The sequence below is a fragment of the Plectropomus leopardus genome, chromosome 18 (genome assembly GCF_026936395.1).
Source record: "Plectropomus leopardus strain MGB_pleo_1.0 chromosome 18, ASM2693639v1, whole genome shotgun sequence".
Taxonomy (NCBI): domain Eukaryota; kingdom Metazoa; phylum Chordata; class Actinopteri; order Perciformes; family Serranidae; genus Plectropomus; species Plectropomus leopardus.
The window spans coordinates 13,939,657-13,964,092 of NC_142193.1; the positions used below are offsets into that span (position 1 = coordinate 13,939,657).

At 37.1% G+C, this 24,436-nt stretch overlaps 1 protein-coding gene across 4 annotated transcripts; it reads left to right on the forward strand.

The window, feature by feature from the left end:
• Positions 1-1,745: 1,745 nt before the first annotated feature.
• On the forward strand, positions 1,746-20,316 carry zc3h7a (zinc finger CCCH-type containing 7A). Of its 4 annotated transcripts, none has more exons than XM_042504757.2 (23): positions 1,746-1,901; positions 3,200-3,299; positions 5,661-5,700; positions 5,912-6,115; positions 8,047-8,205; positions 9,688-9,768; positions 9,994-10,047; positions 10,131-10,170; positions 10,263-10,618; positions 10,721-10,973; positions 11,098-11,126; positions 11,208-11,352; positions 11,497-11,655; positions 12,538-12,743; positions 13,163-13,263; positions 13,377-13,558; positions 13,694-13,767; positions 16,099-16,235; positions 16,340-16,445; positions 16,548-16,656; positions 16,768-16,901; positions 17,942-18,105; positions 19,613-20,316. In XM_042504757.2, exons 2-23 carry the CDS (start codon positions 3,232-3,234, stop codon positions 19,800-19,802), a joined length of 2,991 nt encoding a protein of 996 aa, XP_042360691.2. In that variant the 5' UTR covers positions 1,746-1,901; positions 3,200-3,231; the 3' UTR covers positions 19,803-20,316. The 4 variants fall into 4 exon arrangements, with proteins under 4 accessions (XP_042360691.2, XP_042360692.2, XP_087925236.1 ...); XM_042504758.2 differs by having other exon boundaries at positions 1,765-1,905; XM_088069110.1 differs by lacking the exon at positions 1,746-1,901 and adding an exon at positions 2,297-2,314.
• The last annotated feature ends 4,120 nt before the right edge of the window (positions 20,317-24,436 follow it).

The window sequence follows — 24,436 nt, forward strand, 5'->3', positions numbered from 1 at the left end:
AATTATGTTCCAAACCAAAAAAAAAATATTGTAATGGTGAATTTCTCAATGCACTCATAAATCAGCCATCCTTGTGTTTTGTTCTTAGTCTCTATTTTGTGAGCCTTAGTTCCACATTTACATGCGCGCAGGATCTGAAAGGCTTAATGTGTTGATTAATTTCAAGATGAAACCACCAGGAAACTCACTGTCAGAGGGAGATTTGCTGGAAGGAGAGTTGATTGTGAGAGTTTTCATTGCCTCGGGCTTAACAGTCTGAACTGTGACGTGCTTTGTAGAATTGGCTGAGGGGATGGAAACACTGAGCAGGCATGTTTTGAACGGACACTTCAATAAAGCATGAAAATGTCACCACCTCTGACTAGATTGTGCTATGAAATGCAATGCTAAAGCTCTTTGAGATCATGGAGTGTCAGACTAAAAGGAAAGGCCTCTTCTGTCCATGTCATTTTGTGTTTTTTGTATTTCTTGAAAATAATCAATAATGTTAATCTATTGAAAGCAAAATGAACTGAAACTGACATCCCTAGTTTAAATTTGCAATATATTGATTACTATTGGGAAAAAAGTAAACTGAAGATTGACCTACTTCAAATGATTCAGGTTTGAGGCTGATGAAATTTCAAGCAATTTCTTCAATTTGTGTTTAATGTAGAAAAGTGTTTCTGTTCCTCGATCTTAAGTCCTTTTTCTCACTTCTTTGACTCATACTTTCTCTGCAGGTATATCCTCTTTATCATACCTTTAAATACTCTTATTTCCATCATTTACATGCACTGACAAACTGGTCTTTTGTTGGGTATTTATTATTTTATAGGGGTAGAGTCATAATTTTATTCAAATTAATATTTTTCTTTTTATTATGTTACCAAATATTATAATACATATCTTTGCCAAAACTATTTATAAACCTGCCTTTCCTTGAGCTCTTCAGCTTCTTAAGACATAATTATTTTCTTTGGATGGCCAACATTTAACCCTAGAAAAAATAGAAAAAACACATTCTTGTCACACTTAAATTTCAAGGCTACATGGCACAAAGGAAAACTCTGTGATGACAAATGAAGTATTTAATAATACACATGACTGTAGTGCAACTTTTCAATCATAGACATACTAACATGACATATTTATTTGGTGTTTATTCTTTTAAAAGTGTAGAGTCAAGTCCCAAAGTTAAAGGAATTAAGGGTAATTAATGTGATTAATTCTTACAAGTAGTAGTAGTAGTAAGTGTCTTTACTATACATATTCATCCATCCAATTAAAAAAATGTAACATCAACAACAACAATAATATATAATATACACTTGGTATTGTTATTATTATTATTATTATTAGTATTATTATTATTATTATTATTATTATTAGTAGTAGTAGTAGTAGTAGTAGTAGTTGTAGTAGTAATATATTTAATCAAAGATAAAATATTTTTAAAGGAAACGATGTCACAAGAAAAAGAGACAACTGCAAATGCTCCGGCTTTAAAAATATCCCACAGTAGATGGGTTTACAGGGGGATATTTACAGTCACTGCTGCCGCAAAACTGTAAAAAATAATAGTTCATTGTGGGTCAGCGAGAGGCCAACTTTGGTAGCCTCTAATGGTTTAACTAGCTGTTTCAGAGGGGTGAATTTATTACAGACTCAGCTGTTAATTGATCTATGCTTATTAAAGTTGCATTGTCATTTTATATGTGAAATGTTGTAATCTCCCTCACTCTCTGTTGAGGGCAGCACTGCGCTGGAGTCTTAGTTTGTTTGCCTGACATCAACGAAGAAGAAGAAGAAGCAAAGGCGGCCTTCAGCGGTACAGCAGTTATTTTAGCTTAAACGAAAAATCACTTTCCCTCCTTTTAGATAACCGACGTAAGGGTTGTTTGGAATAAAGATACATTCATGTAAGTATGTACATCGGCCATTTTTAGATCTTTTACGTGATTATTTACCAGGTCTCAGGCGGGAGCTAAACATCTACTGCTCGCTATTGTTTGCGTAGGGGAACTAGTTTAACTTGGGCATGCCTATGCTTTGTTAGGTTCACTGTACTTCCTAGAAACTTAGTCGGGTAACGTCATGAGGCTGGTTAGGCCACTGAGTTTCCAGCACCGGAGGACAGTGTTGTGTCTTATCGGTTAACAGGTGTTGTCTCTCAGCAGCGGTTATACTATATGAGCTACCGACTGCTAACCTTTGCTAGCAGTTGATGATTGCTAACTAGAAGTGTAGCGTTACTCTCGGCTGTTACCCCGGCCGCGGGTAGCACACGTGCGCTAAATGCCATGCATCCGTTATCGGACACTTCTTGTACAAGGTGCTTCCTGATTCATAAAACTTAACTTTAAGGTTGTCTTTCTCCACAGTCAGCCCGTAGCTTTCACATAGGTACGACTGTTTAGCAATTGGACCTTCTATACTCTGGAATCTTCCTGGAATAAAGTTAATTTTGGCAAGACAGGCACACCCTTTCAAAGCTAATACTATCACCATCTTCCTGCCTCTTCGTGTGACCCAGATCCTCGTTTGATTACAAAATAATGTTGAAGAAATGTAAAGTAAAAAACAATAACAGGTAGTAAATGTTAGCTTTGACGGAACTGGGTTGACAGTTTGACTTGGCGGTTTTCTGTTCTGCGACATAGCCTTCATATCTAGACATGATATCATGGCATAATGTTACACGCTAAATACGTTAAAAGCTACGTAGATCTGAAAATTTGTATCTTGTTATACACTTGATTTTCTTACAATTTAGACTTAAAAAGCGGGCATATTAGTCAGTGCCATCTAAATGATGTCGGATAACAGACCTGCTATCAAATGCTATGTTTAAACCATTTTCCTGGGCCTATAAAGTGTCCCCTTTGTTGTCCACAACCTTATGTAATTTGGTTTTCAGTTAAATTATGACTATGCCAAACTGTTTTGTTAACGTTGTCGACTCGCACGCTATCAAAAATGTTAAGCCCCAATTTCCGGAACTACACGTGTGTCGTCATTGCTAAATGCGGAAGCTATAACACTGAAGGCAAGAGGACTTTTTGTTGGTAATATAATGACTGTGAACACTGAGGGTTAAAGTTGTCAGAAAACCAGTTAGGCAGCCTGCTGAGCAAGGAGTGCTTTTATGCTGTCATTGTTACATTTTTTTCTGGGAATGTCATTGGGTAATACAGTAATGTACATGTCTTAATTTCAGGTGCTGACAGAGGAGTGGATATTAATGCAAACATGTCCGGAGCGTGTCAGGACAGAAGGAGTCGCTGGCAGGAGATTCAGAAAGGCTTGCAGTTCATCCAGTAAGTTTCATGGTTGAGATCACTTTTTGTTAAAGTCAGGCGCTTAACAGAATTTAACTCATATTTGGAGCCTTAAAACGTAAGCAGACGTATGTAAAGTGTTCTTATTTATGGTTATGATCCTCTGTTTGCCATTTCATAATGTTGCCATGCCCACTAGTCCTTCCTGCCATTCTGTTTTGGAAATATTGCAAAGGATAACTAGATGGCTCTTACTGGCTACAAGTATTTGCCTGTCTGTGTTTGCCGGTCACTTTTTTGTCTTTTTTTTTTTTTAATTAAAAGGCCTGGCTACCTCCACACAGCGTGATGCTGGAATGATTTGTCAGCATACCATCATGCATTGTTGTTCAGATCAGCTAGGTTTCAGTTGATTAGTGGCTTTATGTTTTGTTTTTAATGTGGGATATTCTCCTCATCTGATCTGATCTGAGCTTTGTATTCATGCATCAGGCAGACACGCACTACTATGGCCACATATTGTCCACATATTTTTTTAGAGCAGTGCCAGGCACTGCAGTGTTGATTTCATCTCATCTGACAGGACCTTTATTTGTAAAACAAAAGTGATAGATAAATTACTGCTCTGTACGTCATTGTTGTGTAGTCAACTTGAAACTTCACTGATGTAATGATGTGATATCTTGTCAAAGATCACTGGTGGAAGAAGTTTTCTGTAATACATTTGAAAAAATACTCTGTTTCAAACAAAAGCTCTGCATTCAGACTTTTACTTAAATAAATGAACAAAAGTATCAGTATCAAAATATACTTGAAGTACCAAAAACAGAAGTTCTCATTATGCAGTATGGCCAATTTCAGAATAATACAATACTGGATTATAACTAGTGAAGCATTAATATGCGCACCATTCTAATAATGCAGCAGGTATAGGTGGGCCTAAATGAAGTTATTTTAACTTAACCATTGCTTGGATGGGTACATTTTAATTTCATTTTTTAAACTATGTTTAATAAATGACAAATAAGTCTACCTTGTACTTTGTATAGGCAGCTTAATACATAATAACAAATTAATTGATTCACATTTTCTATTAATAATCTAAATCTACAAAGTAACTATTAGCAAAAACTTTTGAATAAAAAAATGTTATAAATACATTTTTAAAATGTAGTTTTGTAGAAGCAGAAAGTAGCATAAAATGGAAATATTCAATAAAGCACAAGCACCTCAAAAGTGTATTGGGTAAACGTGTTCAGTTACTTCCAACACTGTCTAAGTCTGATGCACAAAAAGTAATGGCACTATAATGAGCCATATTATTTTAGAAAGTAGTTTGTCATTTGCAATATACCATCTTAAACTCTAAGGACTAATAACAGTTAAGACATTTGTGTAGTGGCTGTTTTCTTCATTACTTTGAATCTGCTAAAGAGCTCAGTGTGCCTCAGTGGAAGACTGATGATAATCTAAAACCTCGTTACCCTCCACAGTTCAGTGTGCCAAAAAGGAAAGAAAACTTTAAATGCCTGGCAGCCGCTGAACAAGAAACCAGTATAAAAAAACAAATTCACAGTAATTATTGCGCAATTTTTCTTCCTGATGTGTTATGATACAGCCTTCGATCATGTAGCCTGTCTCCAAAAAAAATTAATAATCTGCCCAATTTCACAATTCACCAAGTGATTAATCTCTGTTGCTGACGTTAATCTTGACCGTAACTTCAGTTTAGTTAATTAGTTATCATGCAAATGTGTGTTATCATACCGTTTAACCAAATCACAACAGATCTGTATGTCTTGGCTTGGTTTTTAGTATTTGTCCCCATTTGAACCATGATGAGACATCTACAATATATATGGCCTATTTACCCAGTTTTTAGGGTAAACAGCAACCATGTAAATACAGCTGCAGTGTAAGAAATAATAAAAAAAAGAAAGTAAAGGTTTGTTTACAGAATGTTGCTGCTTTTGCTGATGTGTTTCCATTCAGCAGTCAATGTCGTCATCAACTGTAAACACAGCAACCTGTCAAACCTACTGACACAAACAGAAACACACCTTCCTGTCTTTATATTCTGCTGTCTCAAGTATAGATGTGGTTTTCTTTTGGACAATGCAAAACAGAATATACCCTAGATGTCAACTGATGCATCATAGTAAAATTTATTACAGTGTCAGTTCATATACATATACAAGCTGCTTCACTCAATTTATTGTGATAAACATGAAAAATAAGATGTAAAGGATGACCAAATGATAGTAGCATTAGTCACAGCTGTACTTTGTACTAAATTAAAGGTTATGAGCCCTGGAAGCTAATGAACTCTAGTAATACTGTCACTTATTTTTTTTCTGATGACACTTTGGAGATTTGTAATGTAACCTTTTTTTTTCCCAGATCAACCCTTCCATTTCCTGGAAGTCAAGAGCAGTATGAGGTAAGCCATGTAAATTTCACTGTGGGTTTTCCAGCTTTCATCTTGTATTAGCACTTGTGTTGAGATAAACCGATTCAAGCATGATGATGACAGGGGCACACCAAAGGCAACCTGTAATTTTTCGTTTTCCAAAATAAAAGTGTGAAGATGGAAGGACAAATCAGGTGCAGTATGTTTCTTTAATCTTGATTTGCTTCTCTGTGATTTTCAGGTGTTCATTAAGGATCTTGTGTGGAATCTTTATGGAGAAGGAAACGATGTCTTTAAAGAAGGGGATTGGACAAAATCCATTGAGATGTACACCGAAGCCTTGAGTATAGCGGAGTACGCTGACTCGGAAGACATCTGTGTTCAAACAGGTTTACTGGAAAAGCTGTATGCAAATCGAGCTGCTGCCTACCTAAACATTGTTCCGGTAAGTGGGTGGTGACCATCACACTGTTCAGTTTCAGTCCCAATGACTTTGAATTGCCTCTCTCTTAAATAGTATATGTAAAGTCCAAATGCAACAAACTGTTTTGGTCTCATGAAATTGTTCCTTTAATTGTGGTTTAATAGAACTCTGCACATTTGGTTAAATGTTTCTCACAAGTTTAGAGATTCCTTGCTCTACATATCACCTATATCAAAACAAAATTCACAGAATGCCAGAAAACAGTAGGAAGTGGGTTGTTGATGTCACTGCAGCGTCAAAAGAAAAGGCCTGTTTTGTAACACCTTAATGTCCTTGGTTTTGTAAGCATCTTTTTAGGAAGGCACCTCTGCATCTGGCCCATTAGGCAGTGTTAACCATTACCTGGTTTTGTTGGTACATGTCCTCAGCATATTTTGCTATTCATGTACATTACACAGTTCAGCTGCTGACTGCCAATCTTTTGTTGTTGACCTCTCATTACACTCATCTCACTCAGCAACAGGTGCGTCTTCATCTGTCTGTTTTCATGCACATTTTCAGTTTGCGCATAAAACCCCCCAAAAGTAAACGCCAACAGAAATAACAATAACAATAATAAGCTTTTAAACTACGGGTAGGTGGAAAAGTTGATGTATTGGAAAAGTAAATGTGATCAAGTGCAATGGAAAGAGATTTAGTGAATAAATGATGATGCATGGTCATGACATGTTGTTATTGTAAAGGCCACGGTAAGCTGTCTGGATGGCTGTTTTAATGTGCTTATGTATGCATGCAGGGCTGTTACCAGACCTCTTCCAATAGAACAGAGCTGTAACATTAGTTGTTCAGAAATGTCTTGTTTCCCTTCTCAGTGTCCAACATGGTGCTTTCGCTGTTATTATAAGTTCCTTGCTAAGTTTTGACTCCCAAATATTTGCGTGAAAGAAGAGGATAGAAAAGCACATAAATTGTACATTCTCTGAAAAATTCTGTTAAAATGTGTGCTATATTTGAAATGGATTTTTTTCTGAAAAAATAAGCGATTAGTTACCAGTTAATGGGTGTCGCGCTTTCAAAAGCAACATTAATCGAGTTTACATCCCTAGTCAAAGATACACTCAGTCTTCTCACTTACCTCTTGGCAAGTTCATAAAACGACTTTGTTGCTAAACTTATTTGTTTACTAGCATCTTTTTTCACAACATTTGGACTAATAATTTGAAATTTAACCTTAGTTTGACAACTTGAAACAGTTTGAGGTTCCATACGAATTACAATGATTTGGCTGTCATGCAAATATGGATCAATAAAGAAATGCATCTATTAGTGGGAAGTTTATGAATTGATTATTATAAATATGTCAAATAATTATCCATCTGAAAGGTGTCAGCTCCATGCACAATGAAATGACTAATACTATAAACTACATTCATAATACTTGCAGTATGAAAACATTCAGTATGCACAGTGGCAGCTTCCAAGCCTGGCTGAATGACTTTTCCAGGCAAAACATGTAATATCTGAGACATTTTATTACCAAGTATCATGTTCAAGTACTATACAAACAAACAAAAAAAATCATACCACCTCATATGTTATAGTGATAAACTCTGATTCAAGTATTTTTGAAGTATTTTTCATGTTGCTTAAATACTTAAATCTGAAAATCAGTTGAGAAACTTAGGAGCCAGTAAGAAGACGTCATTTGGGAAAAATTGATGCTTTCAGAGAAACAGTCAGTTCCTCTTTTGATGTTGGTGTCCATTTTTATTGAATCATGTTACATGGCAGTAAAAGCACTATCTTCAGGGAAACCCCACCCATACCTGAGTCAACTCACTGAACACATAAAGTCAATTTATGATCAAACAGCAGCCTCTTTGTTCTGAGTTCACAAAAGCACAATGTTTAAGTATAGCTTTTGTAACTCTGTAACATATCTGTTTTTTTAGGGACTGTATGATCAAGCGTTAGAAGACTGTGAAAAGGCTCTCCAGTTGAACGAGGGGAACTACAAAGCGCTGTACAGAAAAGCAAAATCCTTGAAGGAGTTGGGGAGACATCAAGAGGCCTATGAGGCTGTTGCCAAATGCTCTCTAGCAGTGCCTCAGGTAAGATGTAGCATGTGCGTGTTTTGTGTTGATTTATCCAAATGTGCAGGAGATCCACTGACTTTTTCATCTCAGCAAATATGACAAAAATAAAGCGAAATGAAATTCTGCCCATGCTGCTTGCGGGAACAGCACACCCAGTGGAGTCATGATGTTTCAGGCGTGTTGCCTGTTGCTCAGTTGTTTAATTTAATTTAATTTTTTGTAATTGTAAAAAAGAAATCATAATTAATTAATATTTGATGGTAAATGATAATAATTTAAAACAAAAGGAGCTCTAAAGTAGCTGTCGCAAGGCAGGAAGATTGTTTATTCAAACCATTATAAGTTTTACCTAACATGTATAAAAAAAAATAGGTTATCAAATAACGTCAATTATGAATCACTCCTTTTGATCTCGCTCACTCTCACATCAATCCGAGGGAGGGTTCTGATATTGGAATGACCCGACTCACCGCCGGATCAGCAAACTCTCTGTTGCTACCTTTACACAGGTTAGAGCCGTGCTGCCGCCCGCCACCAGCCCACTTTCATGAGTGACTGACGAACCCACAGAGTTTGCTTCCTCTTGTTTTTCCGTTTTAAGGCCAGTGACAATCAGTGTTAAGGTGCATTACCACCACTTAGACTGAGGTCACTGATCTGTCAGGTAGCTTTTAAGGAATTGACTGAAAGAAGGGGACCTGTTACAAATAGAGGAGCGAAAGCACATGTTCTGGGCTAAGCTTCACCCGCCTATACAAGTAGCTTTGTCTCTCATTGTATTGCTTTGCCCTATTATGGAAATAATGCACAAAAATAGCTATTTGAATTGTTTTCAACTGTTTTTTTTTGTTTTTGTTTTGTTTTGTTGTCTTAGAAGGAATAATCAAATGTTCTCTTTGGACATTTTGTTAGTTCTGGAGCTAAACCTTTAACTGATTTGGGTGTTAACTATTTAATTAATTACAAACTTGTTTGATAAGTCAGTTTTAGTAATTACAAAAAAACAAAAAAAAAAACATCGGTCACTACCATCAGCCAATTGCATTGCTTATTTGCCGGTGGTCCAAGGCAGTCAGCTACATGATTACTGGCCAATACTGATGTACGGCTTATACGTACATGCATCCCAATGTTTTTCCTACAAATACACTCACTCCATCACATGTGAGTGATGTATAAGACTGTATATGTGGTATCAGTATCAGGATATGTTGTGGCAGAAACGTTTTGACAAGATGTTGACAACCTCTCTTCATCTCTAGTATGATAAATCACTTAAGTTTAAGGGCAATCTCAGTGGTGTCTTACCTTTAGATTTACTGAAATACATACCATATGGACCTTTCGTGATTGATAAAAGCAACTTTAACAAAAATTAAAAAAAAAAAAAACACTTTTGATACAATTTGTTTTAAGGAAAGGGAGTCATGAAATTATTGGTTAATGAAAATGAACAAAGATCAAAGCAGTGATTGATAATTTATGTTGTTTCTTCAGGATACCAGTGTCACACAGCTGACTCAGGACCTTGCCAAAATTTTGGGATTGAAAATCCGTAAAGCTTATGTAAGGAGTAAGGTAAGTGTGTCGGGAACTATTTTTAAACGTCACAGCACTTGGCTTATTTTGTGTCCCTGTAAACTTTTTTTCTTCATGTTGTAGCAAATATCATAAATTTGAATCTGACTTGCAGCTTTGTGGCTTTTAAAAATTGAGTTTGCACAGACATCAAAATGCTGCCCTTCTGTATAATGAACAGTCATAATTTAATTGAGCTAATTGTGTCATTTTCTGTTTGAACAGCCTGCCTTGAATGTTTTGCGCGGATCAAGTTATCAAGATGCATCATGTGACAAGGTAAGCAACATAACTATCTAAAATGCATATCTATACTCTCCCAAGAATTACGTGTTGAATGAATTTCTTCTGTGTTTATACAGTTCTCTCATGGCTCGTCTTCAGTTGAAGATATAGAAATTGGTAAGTTAAAATACGTAATACAGCTTTATACAGTTAATTTTAAGGGGGCAGGACAAAAGTCACTCACCCTGATTTCCCCTGATGTGCTTTAGAAGTGCCTCAGCTGACCCAGGATAGCAGCATTTTGGCTCCAGTCCCAGCTCCAATCCAGCCTCCGGTGGCAGCGCACCCGCCTCTAAATGAAGCAGCGGTGGATGAACTTCCTCCAAGCAACAGCATCTCATCTGTAACCCTGTCTGAGCCGCCGGGCTTCGAGTCCGTCTCCCTGCCTGTGTCTGTCCCCCTGTCTGTCCCTACGTCAGTCCCTCTGCCCGTGCCCACATTTGTAAATGGATGCAGAACCAGTAAGCCTTGCACGATGCTCGAAACCAGTCGAGATTTTGACGCAGACATCATTGGGGACGACCTAGATGATCTGCTGGACCAAGCTGGCCCCGAATCAGCCTTGGTTAGTCAGCAAATATGACCATAAGGTCTCATTGATGAATAAAATGTGACAACATGTTGATTTCTAAGCAGAAGTGTGACTCTGGTTTGTCTCTTCCTTCAGGTTATTCCCACAGTGAAGGGTCCTCTTCCTCTGCCAACCAGTATTGCCTCGGGCAGTTCCTTGTCGAGTCCATTCCTGATGCCATCTCACATCAGCCCATTTCCCTACAGCAGTGCCCAGCAGTGCACCGTTACTCTGCCCCCGCTGTATCACAAGTCGGGGTCAAGTGCGTATTTTGGGATGGACACTTTTGATGCCCTCCCCCCACCACTGGACTCTCTGGATAGTCTCTCCATAACAGACTATAAAACAGGTACTCTTTCTGGCCTGCTTAATCATGGAGTTTGACTTTGGTTCAAATGAAAATGTCAATTAGTATAGAAAAATATCAGCTGATGAATACAATATTATTTTTCTCCCCTCTATTGAAATTTCAGATTATGTTCCGAGTCCATTCATTCCACAGGTAATTATTATTACAACAGTTGCCAGCCTAGATATATGGGCTTATATTTAGTCGGAATTTACATTTCTTTTTTTTTTTCAGCTAAACAATAATGACACCCCAATGGGAATGGCTGTGGGTATGCCTGAAGTGAAGGGTCTTCCTGCTGCTGTGGATTTAGCAAAGAATCCCTTAGCTGAAACACATGAATTCAAACAAGCATGCTCAATCTGCTACGTCAAAACTGGTGAGGAATTGTTTGTTAAAGTCTGTGTTTGTGTGTGTGTGTGTGTGTGTGTGTGTTTGTAAGGTTGGGTGGTAGGATTTTGTAAAAAGAGGGAGGTACTGTTTGTTCTAATGAATGTTATTTTTTGAATTTTGATGTCCACAGGGCCTGGTGTGTTGGATTACACACTTCATACAGAAGAGCATAAATGCAAAAAGGATGCTTTACTCGGCAGAATCAAACATTCACCAGACAAAACGTGGAAGCTCATTCGGCCCAGACCAACAAAAACACAATATGTTGGACCCTATTACATTTGCAAAGGTAACATTTCTTTCCTTACTCAGAAATTTGTCTCATTTACCTTCATATTACCATTATTGTTAAAATAAATAAATAATGAGTTGCAGGCAGGGGTAGTCAATTGAAATTCAAAGAATGTCTAAATTGTGTCATATAACTTTCCCCTACATCTATAAAACAAAAATAGTGTGACTGTGATGCGTGTTTTATATGCTGTTGATATGCTGTTTGTTTATTTAAACATGTTATTGATATGCTTGTGCTATGTTTTTTTTTGTTGTTGTTTGAAATGTTTTAACTATTGTACAGTGTCTTTGAGTGTGTGAAAAGCACTTTATAGATAAAATGTATTATTATTATTATATTTATATTGTTATATATTATTTATTGTCAATTTTTTAATACAGACGTTGAACTTGTACAGCACTTGAACAGAAAAAAAATGGCCATCTGTACTATAAATGAAATTATTTCTAGCACAATGAACTCACAATTTAAGTTATATGAAACAAGACAGATTTTTTAATTTAAAAAAAAGCATCACTTTTATAAAAAGGAGGGGGTTATTATTTAGTAACAATCAGTAATTGTTCATGTGTCAGGATAGAACCATCACTTGGTGTAGGTTTGCCATTTGGTGTCACCAATCCTATGGCATGTATTTTCGCATAAATAATGACATTATTTGAGGAGCATTTGTAGCAGCTTTTGTGCAGTTCCTGACAAGTCATGTCGACATACATTTATTGTCATTTTACAACACAATGAAATACAAGTTGAAGTCTCTTCATGCTACACAAGGGAACACAAACAAAAAAATCATGGTGGAGTAAGGAGGATGAGGTTAGGAGTCGTACAGCCTGAGATGTGACAGCAAATACTAAATGGTAACTGTTGTTTCAGAGGTGGCTGTTGGAAAAGACTGCCTGTATCCTGGCCACTGCACATTTGCATACTGCCAGGAAGAGATTGATGTTTGGACTCTGGAGCGGAAAGGGTTTATCTCCAGAGAGCTCCTCTTCGATCCTTATGGGCCCAACTCCAACGTCAGGTTGACTGTCCCCAAGATCTTACAGGAGCATCATGGGATATTCATGTTTCTCTGTGGAGTGAGTGTTTATTTGATTTCTAGAAATGAGTATGACCTTAGAGTGTGAATTTAAGAGACACTCACTGCAGTTGTACAGTGCTGCTGGAGGTCGATGTGGTCATGACACCCATTCACAGCATTGCTTTTTATTTCGAAAATATGCTTGTCTTATTATAAATGGATATTCACCTCAAAGATATTTTGTACATTTATGCATATACATTACCATATACATACAGCACACATATTGCTTATAACAGCAAAACTAAGAAATAAGGCCATTAAATACAAACGTTAATATAATGAATGTGATGCTGCGCTTTCTTAATTTTTTGCTTCTGTGTGATGTTTGTCTTGTGCTCATTGTGCAGCGGCTGCAGTCTGCTGCGTTTTTATAGACTAATAAAATTTTCCAAATGCATGTTGTTTAATTTGCAGGTGTGCTTTGACCATAAACCCAGAATAATCAGCAAAACCAACAAAGATGATCCTTCGCTTTGCTCTCATCCAGTGACAAAGCATGACTTTGAGGATCATAAGTAAGTCATTTCATATTTTACAGCTCTGAAACCATCACATAGCTTATGGATTTATAATTAAATCTACCATAGCACAAAAGGTCAACCTGTGGAAAATCCTTTTAATCTTTTAGGTGCCTGGTCCACATTTTGAAGGAGAATACGGTCCGTTATTCCAAAATCAGACCGTTGAGTCATCAGTGTCAGCTGGATCTTTGTCGTCATGAAGTCCGCTATGGCTGTGTGAGAGAGGACGAGTGCTTCTACGCTCACAGCCTCATTGAGCTGAAGGTCTGGATGATGCAGCACGAGCTCGGTAAGAAACCTTCAAACATTCCTCCTAGGGTTATGTGGTGTTTTACCTCGAATACAGTTCTAAAATATTATTTTATTTCCAACTGCTAGAGTGAATATTTCATTTTTTTGTGTTATATATATTTGCATCATATAGGTATCACTCATGAAAGTATTGTCCAAGAGGCAAAGAAGTTTTGGAATGCAACAGCTTCGTTGCAGGGAGCCCAGGTAAGCCCAATATATGGACTCTTTTCACTGATTGCTAATGCTTTTTTCGAAATTCTTAAAACAGCAAAACACTTACATCACACAAATAGTTTACTGTTCAAAACCACATTTTCTTCATTGCATACCAGCTATATTTTTCAAAAAGCAATTTTATATTTTCAAAATGTGGCAAACCCAACTCAATATCAAAGCAGTATTTGACAACACAGACATGTTTTCTATCGAAGAACAGTAATCCTATAGTCAAAATGCAAACAGTTGATCACATTACAAAAAAGCGTTACTTTTTATTAAGGATACATGATACTGGAATATCTGATACGCCAATATGTAACAATTAATTTTGCTGAGAAACACATACCAATATTGATATGTCCGCTTTTTTCTCCGTCTAATTTTAGTGATCATCAAGTCTCTTCTGTAGTGCAAAATTAACATCATATTATGCATACTATCATTGTGATGGCCAACCAGCAAGTGGAGACATAAATACTGTGCTTTTCTATGCATGTAATATCCATTAATTATGCAAGATAAAAAAAAACATGTTACATGTTTACTTTGTTAAATAAACAAATAAAAAATAGGTTTGTGATATTGGCAGAAATCGGCTTGTTGGCTGATACTGATATTTCATTTTGAAGCCAATATCTCTCGATACCGATGCTGTGCCAGTTTATCATGCATCCCTACTTTTCATGTTTCCGTTTTACCTGCATAAAGTAGACACTATCATATCCGTCTCCTTATACAATTTAGTTTCTTTTTATTTTAAATCACTACTTTTTGTTGGAATATCCAGTGTGTGCATTTTTGATAACATGCTATCAAAAAGTGAGTGAGTTATCTTGACTTTAACATACGGTACAAAAAATTGTGATTTCTGCACATAAAGCTTAGATGGCAACATGGAATTGCTGCCAGTAATCAGCAAATATCCAACATACAGGCCTTCCATGCCAAATGTGTGAAAAGAAAAAATACACAAATATTGTAGGTCCAACTATTCTTCTCCTTTATCCAGACATTATTTTCTCTTTCGGCTCTGTATCCACATTGGACAAAATCAATCCAAAAACTCCCCTTTCCTTTTTACTGTATTTGTTATCCAATTGTATCTGGTAGTGTCTCTGAATGAGATTAGAATCGGCTGTTGATTTATGTAACACAACTGAAATCAGTTATTTTTCAATTTTTCAGTGATCTGTTGATTAAAAAATGCTTATCAACAATTTAAATAGCATTTGAGCTGCTGTTGTTTCAGAAGTAGAGTCTTCATACCATATTTTAGGTTTTGAGCATCAGGTTTTAATTTCTGGTATGCTGTGTTCAAACATTTGTAAATAAGACAAGAGAGCCATAACCTTTGTAGTGGATACGTTTGTTTAAGAATTTAGAAAACATGTTGATTGACTGTAAAGTCTGTATAAATGACATGATTATTGTTAATGGTAGGGACCACAACAGACAGATGTGGTGCTAATTGTGCTTTGAGTTTTGAAAATGTGATTACAAATTAGGGCTGTGACAGCATGGATTTATTTGTACATTCCTCTCATTGTTGTGAAAGCGATATCTCAAGACACCTTAAGGGAATTTCTTTAAATTTGACACAAACATTTACTTGGATTCAACAATGAGCTGATTAGAATTTGGTGGTCAAAGGTCAAGGTCACCATGAACTTGCATCTGTCTCATTTTCATGAACACAATATTTCTAAAAGATGGTCTTGAGGGAGTTTTCTCAGATTTGGCACAGACGTCCACTTGGATGCAAGAATGAACTGAGTATAGAATCTGGTGGTCGAAGGTCAAGGTCACCATAACCTGCCTCCGTCTCATTTTAGTGAACATACTATATAAAGATAGCCTTGAGGGAGTTTTCTCAAATGCGGCACAAACTTGGACTCAAGAATGAACTGTTTAAAATCTGGTGGATGAAAATCAAATGTCATGGTCATACAACATGTTTTTGGCCATAGCTCAAGAATCTATAAGACCCACCTTGAAATTGCTGATTATATCGATCTTCTGTGTGTCAAGCATCCATGCTTTTAACAACATGGATGTAAAGAAATGGATGAAGTGCCCCTTGGCTGGTGCGCAGAGGCATATGTGGTGGTATATCTAGCTATAATGTCATTTGTAGAAATGTAACCATGAGTCCATTTCTGATGGCTGTTCCTTGGCTTTGATTTTGCTCAAAGCAAAATCAAAGCCAAGTAAAGTAAAGTCACTTGATTTGTGTACATTTTGGCTAAATCTTTTAGCTTAATCACTCTTGATTTGTGATAGTCACAAAGATTTAACCAGTCCTTCACATTTTATCAGCAGCTTTCCAACCCACAGAGAAGATTCGGGCCTCCAAATCTGAAGATGATGTTTGTTTGCAGCCAGTGCTGGAGAAACGGCCAACTAAGCGAAGCTGACAAAAACAAGAAGTATTGCTCAGCTAAGGCGAGACACACGTGAGTATCACAAATTCTTGAACACGTGTCTCGTGGACAGGATGTGAATTGATAAGCGAAGCAATCCAATACATCACCACTAACTCAGATTCTGTCTTTTTCAGGTGGGCAAAAGACAGGCGGGTTGTGCTTGTAAGTTCCCATGAAAGGAAAAAGTGGACAACAGTTAGACCACTTCCAACCAAAAAACCCATCCCATCTCAATTCGAGGTGCGTGCCAAACATTTTTCAACCCCAAGGTTGTTTGCTCGTTGCGTCTCATTAAAACAAATCTCCTGGAATGGTCACCAAATGTTATTTTCCCTTTCTTAGATTTGCATGCATGTGACAGCTGGCAAGAAGTGTCAGTACATTGGGAATTGCACATTTGCGCACAGTGTAGAAGAAAGAGACCTTTGGACCTACATGAAGGAAAACAACAGTGAGTTATGTCAAGGAGATGGGCTCTCTTACTTGGTAGAATTCTAATTAGTGGAATTTAATTAGTATGTGATGCACCAAAAGTAATCACTCATTTTATCCTCTTGTTAAGTTCCAGATATGGATCAGCTTTATGAGCAGTGGCTGCAGTCTCAGAAGCCTGGCTGGGGTGATGAGACCTCCAATAACTCTGTCAGGGAGAATGGCAAACAGATCCACATGCCAACAGACTACGCTGAAGAAGTGGTGAGTTTAAAAGCACAGCAGATATGACACATTGTTATCTTCTGATGTTAAGGAAGTGTATAAACTGGCCAGTGGTGTTCAGTTTATACTGTATCTCTAAGAGCCAAGTTTTAGTGAAACCCTGCAGCTTTAAGAAGTTGATTCCCTTTCTGGTTTGCCATTTGGAATCTTAATGGGACAGTTCACCCCAAAATCATAATACACATGTTCCCTCTTAACTGTAGAGATGTCTATCAATCTATATTGTTTTGGTGTGAGTTGCAGAGTGTTGGAGATCAGCCGCAGAGATGTCTGCCTTCTCTCAAATATAACAGAACGAGATGGCCCTCGGCTTGTGGTGCTTTAAGTACCAAGAAAATACATCGAAAACCCAACAACAATGTCTCTCTCCAGAAATAATGACCCGGTGACTCAAGATAATCAACAGATGTTGCTATAAGCAGTTTCATGAAGGAACTATTTTCTCTCTTCTCTTCGTAACACTGTGTGGAAGGAAGTGTGCGTTCTGCTTGGCTGAAACTGTTAACGTTAGCCAGCTTAGTGGTGCTAGGCGAGCCAGCAAGAGATGCACGCTTCCTTATGCACAGTGATGCGGAAAGAAAATAGTTACTACATGAAACTGCTCACAGCAAAGTCTGAGGATTATCTTGAGTAACCAAGTCAAGATTTCTGTTTTGGTTTTTCAAAAGCACCACAAGCCAATACCATCTAGTTCCATGAATTACAGTCTAGATTGAAAAATAGAGGTAAGAGATAAACTATGTGTTTTTCATTTTGGGGTTATCATGTCTATCTGTACACACAAACTTGCCAGCAGCGGTGCTGTATTGCTCCCTTTTGCTAAATAAGCATTGAGTTGGCAGAATTGTGTTGATGCTTTAAAAGCAATTTGTGCCTTATGGTTAAACTGTGTGAACATTTTCATAACATCTTGTTTTATTTATTTGCTAAGTTCTTGAAATAAACAGCGAGACATTTGAACGAAATAGATGGTAATTAGTTGTTTGTGTGAATGAGATTGCTTCGTTTGTTTTTCGCAGGCTGGCAATCACTGTTGGCTGTGTGGGAAAAACTGCAACAGTGAGAAGCAGTGGCAGCAGCATATCACTTCAGAAAAACACAAAGACAGAGTTTTCAACTCTGAGGATGATCAGAACTGCTGGCAGTATCGGTTTCCCACAGGCACTTTCAAAGTTTGTGAGAGGTGAGATTACCAGCCACAGTACACTGTATGTCTGTGATCGGCAACGCCCGGCCCGCGGGCCAACATTAGCCCTCCAACAATAATATCTGGCCCACCAGATTATTTTGATAAACTCATATTTTTTTTATTTTTTTTTTTACAATATTGGACTGACAGTCCCACAAATAGGTTATAATGTCCAAATAGAGAGTCTACCCCTGTGTGAACAATGCTGATATCTATGTTGAGAGTGGGAGTGAATGACAGAGACGGACACAGTGGGCTGCACTGTAGTAGACAGCTCCCGGTGCTAAAGTAGTGACATGGTGGTATGAAAAAAATAGCACAAGTTCAGTAAATCATTCACATGTTATTTTACTTATGTGACTGTGGGCCACGGCACCACACGTGTGAACAGGAACAAAGGTAATTTAGTTTAAATTTATGAAATAACACTGACACAAAAAGCAGCGAATAAAAAATGGAGAATCTGAGGTAAATGACACAGTGATGCAACTATCTGACGAATAGCCTGTTACTGTAAAAATACAAACTACATAGATTACCCTGAGTCATGCACCAGCTATGGAAAAATAATTGGGAAAATAATTGCGCGTCTATGCGGCGAGTAGCGGACCTCGCAGAAAGGCTCACCTGTTTCACGGAGGCCATGATACCATCCTTTGACTTGCCGTCCAGTATTATAATCTTTGCACGTAGCGACAGCTTCACTTGCAGATGAGACACATCGGCTTTGCATTCACAAAAACCAGGTAGGGTGAACGCATACTTGTCTTTCCATTCTTCAATGAACGCCCTATTTTCGCTGTCAACTTTCCTCTTTAGACTTTTTGATAGTGACATTTTCTCTTGCTAGCTAGCAGGCTAAATGTTTAGCTAACTTCACTCTGCACACAACGTAAACTCCAGCACGCAAACCTTATTTAAAAAAATGCTACGTTGTATGTGAGGAGTGCGGTCATCGATACCAAGAAATAATAGAGTAAAATGATATAAAATAATTATTAGAATAAGTTAGGCTCTGGTACATGGTCAGTCCAAGTGGTGATGTTTTGTGTGTATAAAAAAAAGAAGCAGTCATTTTCAAAATTAAAATGACAGGCTACATGTTTATTAATCACAATATGAAAAGGGGAAATAGAACCAAGCTCATTAAGAGCATTTCATGACTAGATTCTATGTATGAAATTCCTGATTTAATTTCATAATGGGCCTATCCATGTCATGTTATTTCTTGAGTTATTTTTAACCATTCTCTACATATCCCACAAATGTGTGTCCTATAAGGCAGTCTGTTGCAAATTTCAGTTGCTTTTTTTTTTTTTTTTTTTTTAATCAATCAATTTATTGAATTAGCCTTTGATTCTGTTCTGGCCCACTATCTAATTGTTTAGAAAAAAATTGTCCCGACGCCAAACTTACTTGCCGACCCCTGCTGTATGTCTTTGGTTACCAGTTTGATTCCAGCTGTTTTTGATGGTTGACCTTTGATCTTGTATTTTGACAGGTACCTCAAAGGCACGTGCACAGAGGAGGACTTGTGTAAGCTGGCACACGGGGAGCAGGAACTAAAAGAGTGGATGGAGCGCAGGGAATTCCTTTTGATGAAACTTGCCAAAGCCAGAAAAGACCATCTTATAGCACCAAATGACAATGACTTTGGAAAATACAGTTTTCTGCTTAAAGACATTATATAATGATGTGATGACAATATTCATGCTCTGTTGCAATGAGTTCAGTATTCAAAAAGTCTTGAGTCAGGTGATCCTTGAGAGCCTCTGAGGTGCACAGGAAACGGCCTGACAGCATAATTTTAAAGAGGGCGTTCAGGACCGGCCCTCTGATTGGTGGCCGGTGTACTCTGATCTGAACTGCAGGAGTGTTATCGTTAACAGCAAATACTGAGTGGAAGACACTTGACGCTTTGCTATGCACCATTCACTAGAATATCTGAAAACGGTGCTGAAAATGGCATGTGTAACCCTTGATCAGAGACGTGTTCAGATACAGTTGACCTTAAAGTAATTTCTTTTCATAAGCAGTTTGTATATGTTAATGACCTTTACCCTTCAATATGTTGAGTCTAAAATAAATTGAGTTGACATTCTCTTATTTTAATCTGTCAGCATAGGTCATTTTCACTTTCCATTTATCTAATAGTGTTACCAGTGTAATGGGCACCACAAAAAATAAAGCTTCTTTTTTAAATAAGTGTTTATACTGCTGTGTGTTTGATTTAATACATATCTGCAACCAGTAGTGGACAAAGCATTCAGATCTTCTACTCAAGTAAAAGTAGCAATACTATATACACATATTCCAGTACAAGTAAATGAATACATTACTGTGTCTGTAGAGTCTAAAAAAGTTTTTAAGAAGAACTTCTCAACTTGGTTTCAGTGTGAACATTTGTGCAAAGCAGTTGCACGCTGAATTTTGCATGAATATGCTGTTGTGGAAGCGCGTAAAGCGGGGGTCGGCAAGTAAGTTTGGCCTCGGGACAGTTTTTTTCTTAGCAATTAGATGGCGGGCCAGAACATAATCAAAGGCTAATTAAATGTATTGCTCAAAAAAAAAATGCAACTGAAGTTTTTGACAGACTGCCATTGTAGTTGAATACAGGCTGAAAATAACACATAGAACAACCACATCGTTAAAAAGGAAATTATAAAAGTAATCCAGTGATCGTTAAAAAGAAACAAGTTTTATTTGACACTGGGCCACAAAAGGCTCCCTCCGGGGTGCGCTCTCTTCTGTGATTGGTCAGGAGAGGCAGATCCATAAAACAAGTTAAAATCCAAGTCTGATGCCTAAAATACCGTATTTTACTGTTTTACCGTATATTATACCGTTTTTTCGACAGGCTAGACTATGACGTTACTCTGCCGGCTATAATATGTCATTTTCAGCCATTTTTTGGACGTAAAAATTTGATGATTTTCGTTTTCAGTAATTTTTTTGACATGCTATGTTATGACGTTTTTGGCCTTATTTGGCCTTCACTTCCGCTTTGTATACACTGACAGACACTACAAGCTGTAATATGTCATTTTCAGCCATTTTTAGGAGCGGCCATATTTTGACTTTTTTTGCCATACTATACTATTGCCTTTTTGGCCAATTTTTTGACATGCTAAAATATGAGGTTTATTTGTTTTTTTGGCCTTTATTCCCACTTTGCATACCATGACCCGTCTCTACAAGCTATTCTATGTGGTTTTCAGCCTTTTTTAGGAGCGGTCAAAATTTTTCAAGTTTTTGCCATACTATACTATTACCCTACTCGCCACTTTTTTGACATGCTAAAATATGAGGTTTTTGGCCTTCTTTGGCCTTCATTCCCACTTTGCATACCATGATGTGTTTCTACAAGCTATTCTATGTCGTTTTCAGCCATTTTTAGGAGCGGTCAAATTTTGACTTTTTTCGCCATACTATACTATTGCCTTTTTGGCCAAGTTTTGGACATGCTAAAATATGAGGTTTATTTGTTTTTTTGGCCTTTATTCCCACTTTGCATACCATGACGCGTCTCTACAAGCTATTCTATGTCGTTTTCAGCCATTTTTGGGAGCGGTCAAATTTTGACTTTTTTCGCCATACTATACTATTGCCTTTTTGGCCAATTTTTGGACATGCTAAAATATGAGGTTTATTGATTTTCTTGGCTTTCATTCCCACTTTGCATACCATGACACGTCTCTACAAGCTATTCTATGTGGTTTTCAGCCATTTTCAGGAGCAGTCAAATTTTGAATTTTTTCGCCATACTATACTATTGCCTTTTTGTCCGATTTTTGGATACACCAAAATATGAAGTTTTTGGGCTTTTTTTGGCTCTCATTCCTACTTTGCATACCATGACGTGTTTCTACAAGCTATTCTATGTCGTTTTCAGCCATTTTTAGGAGCGGTCAAATTTTGACTTTTTTCGCCATACTATACTATTGCCTTTTTGGCCAAGTTTTGGACATGCTAAAATATGAGGTTTATTGATTTTCTTGGCTTTCATTCCCACTTTGCATACCATGACACGTCTCTACAACCTATTCTATGTCATTTTCAGCCATTTTTAGGAGCAGTCAAATTTTGAATTTTTTCGCCATATTATACTATTGCCTTTTTGTCCGATTTTTGGATACACTAAAATATGAAGTTTTTGGGCTTTTTTTGGCTCTCATTCCTACTTTGCATACCATGACGTGTTTCTACAAGCTATTCTATGTCGTTTTCAGCCATTTTTAGGAGCGGTGAAATTTTGACTTTTTTCGCCATACTATACTATTGCCTTTTTGGCCATTTTTTTGTCATGCTAAAATATGAGGTTTATTGTTTTTTTTTTACCTTTATTCTCACTTTGCATACCATGACGCGTTTCTACAAGTTATTCTATATCGTTTTCAGCCATTTTTAGGAGCGGTCAAATTTTGACTTTTTTCGCCATACTATACTATTGCCTTTTTGGCCAATTTTTGGACATGCTAAAATATGAGGTTTATTGATTTTCTTGGCTTTCATTCCCACTTTTCATACCATGACACGTCTCTACAAGCTATTCTATGTGGTTTTCAGCCATTTTTAGGAGCAGTCAAATTTTGACTTTTTTCGCCATACTATACTATTGCCTTTTTGGCCAATTTTTGGACATGCTAAAATATGAGGTTTATTTGTTTTTTTGGCCTTTATTCCCACTTTGCACACCATGACGCGTCTCTACAAGCTATTCTATGTCGTTTTCAGCCATTTTTAGGAGCGGTCAAATTTTGACTTTTTTCGCCATACTATACTATTGCCTTTTTGGCCAATTTTTGGACATGCTAAAATATGAGGTTTATTGATTTTCTTGGCTTTCATTCCCACTTTGCACACCATGACGCGTCTCTACAAGCTATTCTATGTGGTTTTCAGCCATTTTCAGGAGCAGTCAAATTTTGAATTTTTTCGCCATACTATACTATTGCCTTTTTGTCCGATTTTTGGATACACCAAAATATGAGGTTTTTGGGCTTTTTTTGGCTCTCATTCCTACTTTGCATACCATGACGTGTTTCTACAAGCTATTCTATGTGGTTTTCAGCCATTTTTAGGAGCGGTGAAATTTTGACTTTTTTCGCCATACTATACTATTGCCTTTTTGGCCATTTTTTTGTCATGCTAAAATATGAGGTTTATTGTTTTTTTTGGCCTTTATTCTCACTTTGCATACCATGATTCGTTTCTACAAATTATTCTTTATCGTTTTCAGCCATTTTTAGGAGCGGTCAAATTTTGATTTTTTTCACCATACTATACTATTGCCTTTTTGGCCAATTTTTTGACATGCTAAAATATGAGGTTTTTGGGCTTTATTTGACCCTCATTCCTACATTGCATACGATGACGTGTTTCTACAAGCTATTCTATGTGGTTTTCAGCCATTTTTAGGAGCGGTCAAATTTTGACTTTTTTCGCCATACTATACTATTGCCTTTTTGTCCGATTTTTGGATACACTAAAATATGAAGTTTTTGGGCTTTTTTTGGCTCTCATTCCTACTTTGCATACCATGACGTGTTTCTACAAGCTATTCTATGTGGTTTTCAGCCATTTTTAGGAGCGGTGAAATTTTGACTTTTTTCGCCATACTATACTATTGCCTTTTTGGCCAATTTTTTGACATGCTAAAATATGAGGTTTTTGGGCTTTTTTTGACCCTCATTCCTACTTTGCATACCATGACGTGTTTCTACAAGCTATTCTATGTCGTTTTCAGCCATTTTTAGGAGCGGTGAAATTTTGACTTTTTTCGCCATACTATACTATTGCCTTTTTGGCCATTTTTTTGTCATGCTAAAATATGAGGTTTATTGTTTTTTTTTTACCTTTATTCTCACTTTGCATACCATGACGCGTTTCTACAAGTTATTCTATATCGTTTTCAGCCATTTTTAGGAGCGGTCAAATTTTGATTTTTTTCGCCATACTATACTATTGCCTTTTTGGCCAAGTTTTGGACATGCTAAAATATGAGGTTTATTTGTTTTCTTGGCCTTAATTCCCACTTTGCATACCATGACGCGTTTCTACAAGCTATTCTATGTCATTTTCAGCCATTTTTAGGAGCGGTCAAATTTTGACTTTTTTCGCCATACTATACTATTGCCTTTTTGGCCAATTTTTGGACATGCTAAAATATGAGGTTTATTGATTTTCTTGGCTTTCATTCCCACTTTGCATACCATGACACGTCTCTACAAGCTATTCTATGTGGTTTTCAGCCATTTTCAGGAGCAGTCAAATTTTGAATTTTTTCGCCATACTATACTATTGCCTTTTTGTCCGATTTTTGGAT

Bases quoted from the DNA above. Each gene is read 5' to 3' on its own strand.
- zc3h7a (XM_042504757.2), top strand. From the start codon at position 3,232: ATGTCCGGAGCGTGTCAGGACAGAAGGAGTCGCTGGCAGGAGATTCAG. The intron at 11,353-11,496 runs GTGAGGAATTGT...TGATGTCCACAG, and splicing joins AATCTGCTACGTCAAAACTG to GGCCTGGTGTGTTGGATTAC. The intron at 16,236-16,339 runs GTGAGTATCACA...TGTCTTTTTCAG, and splicing joins TCAGCTAAGGCGAGACACAC to GTGGGCAAAAGACAGGCGGG.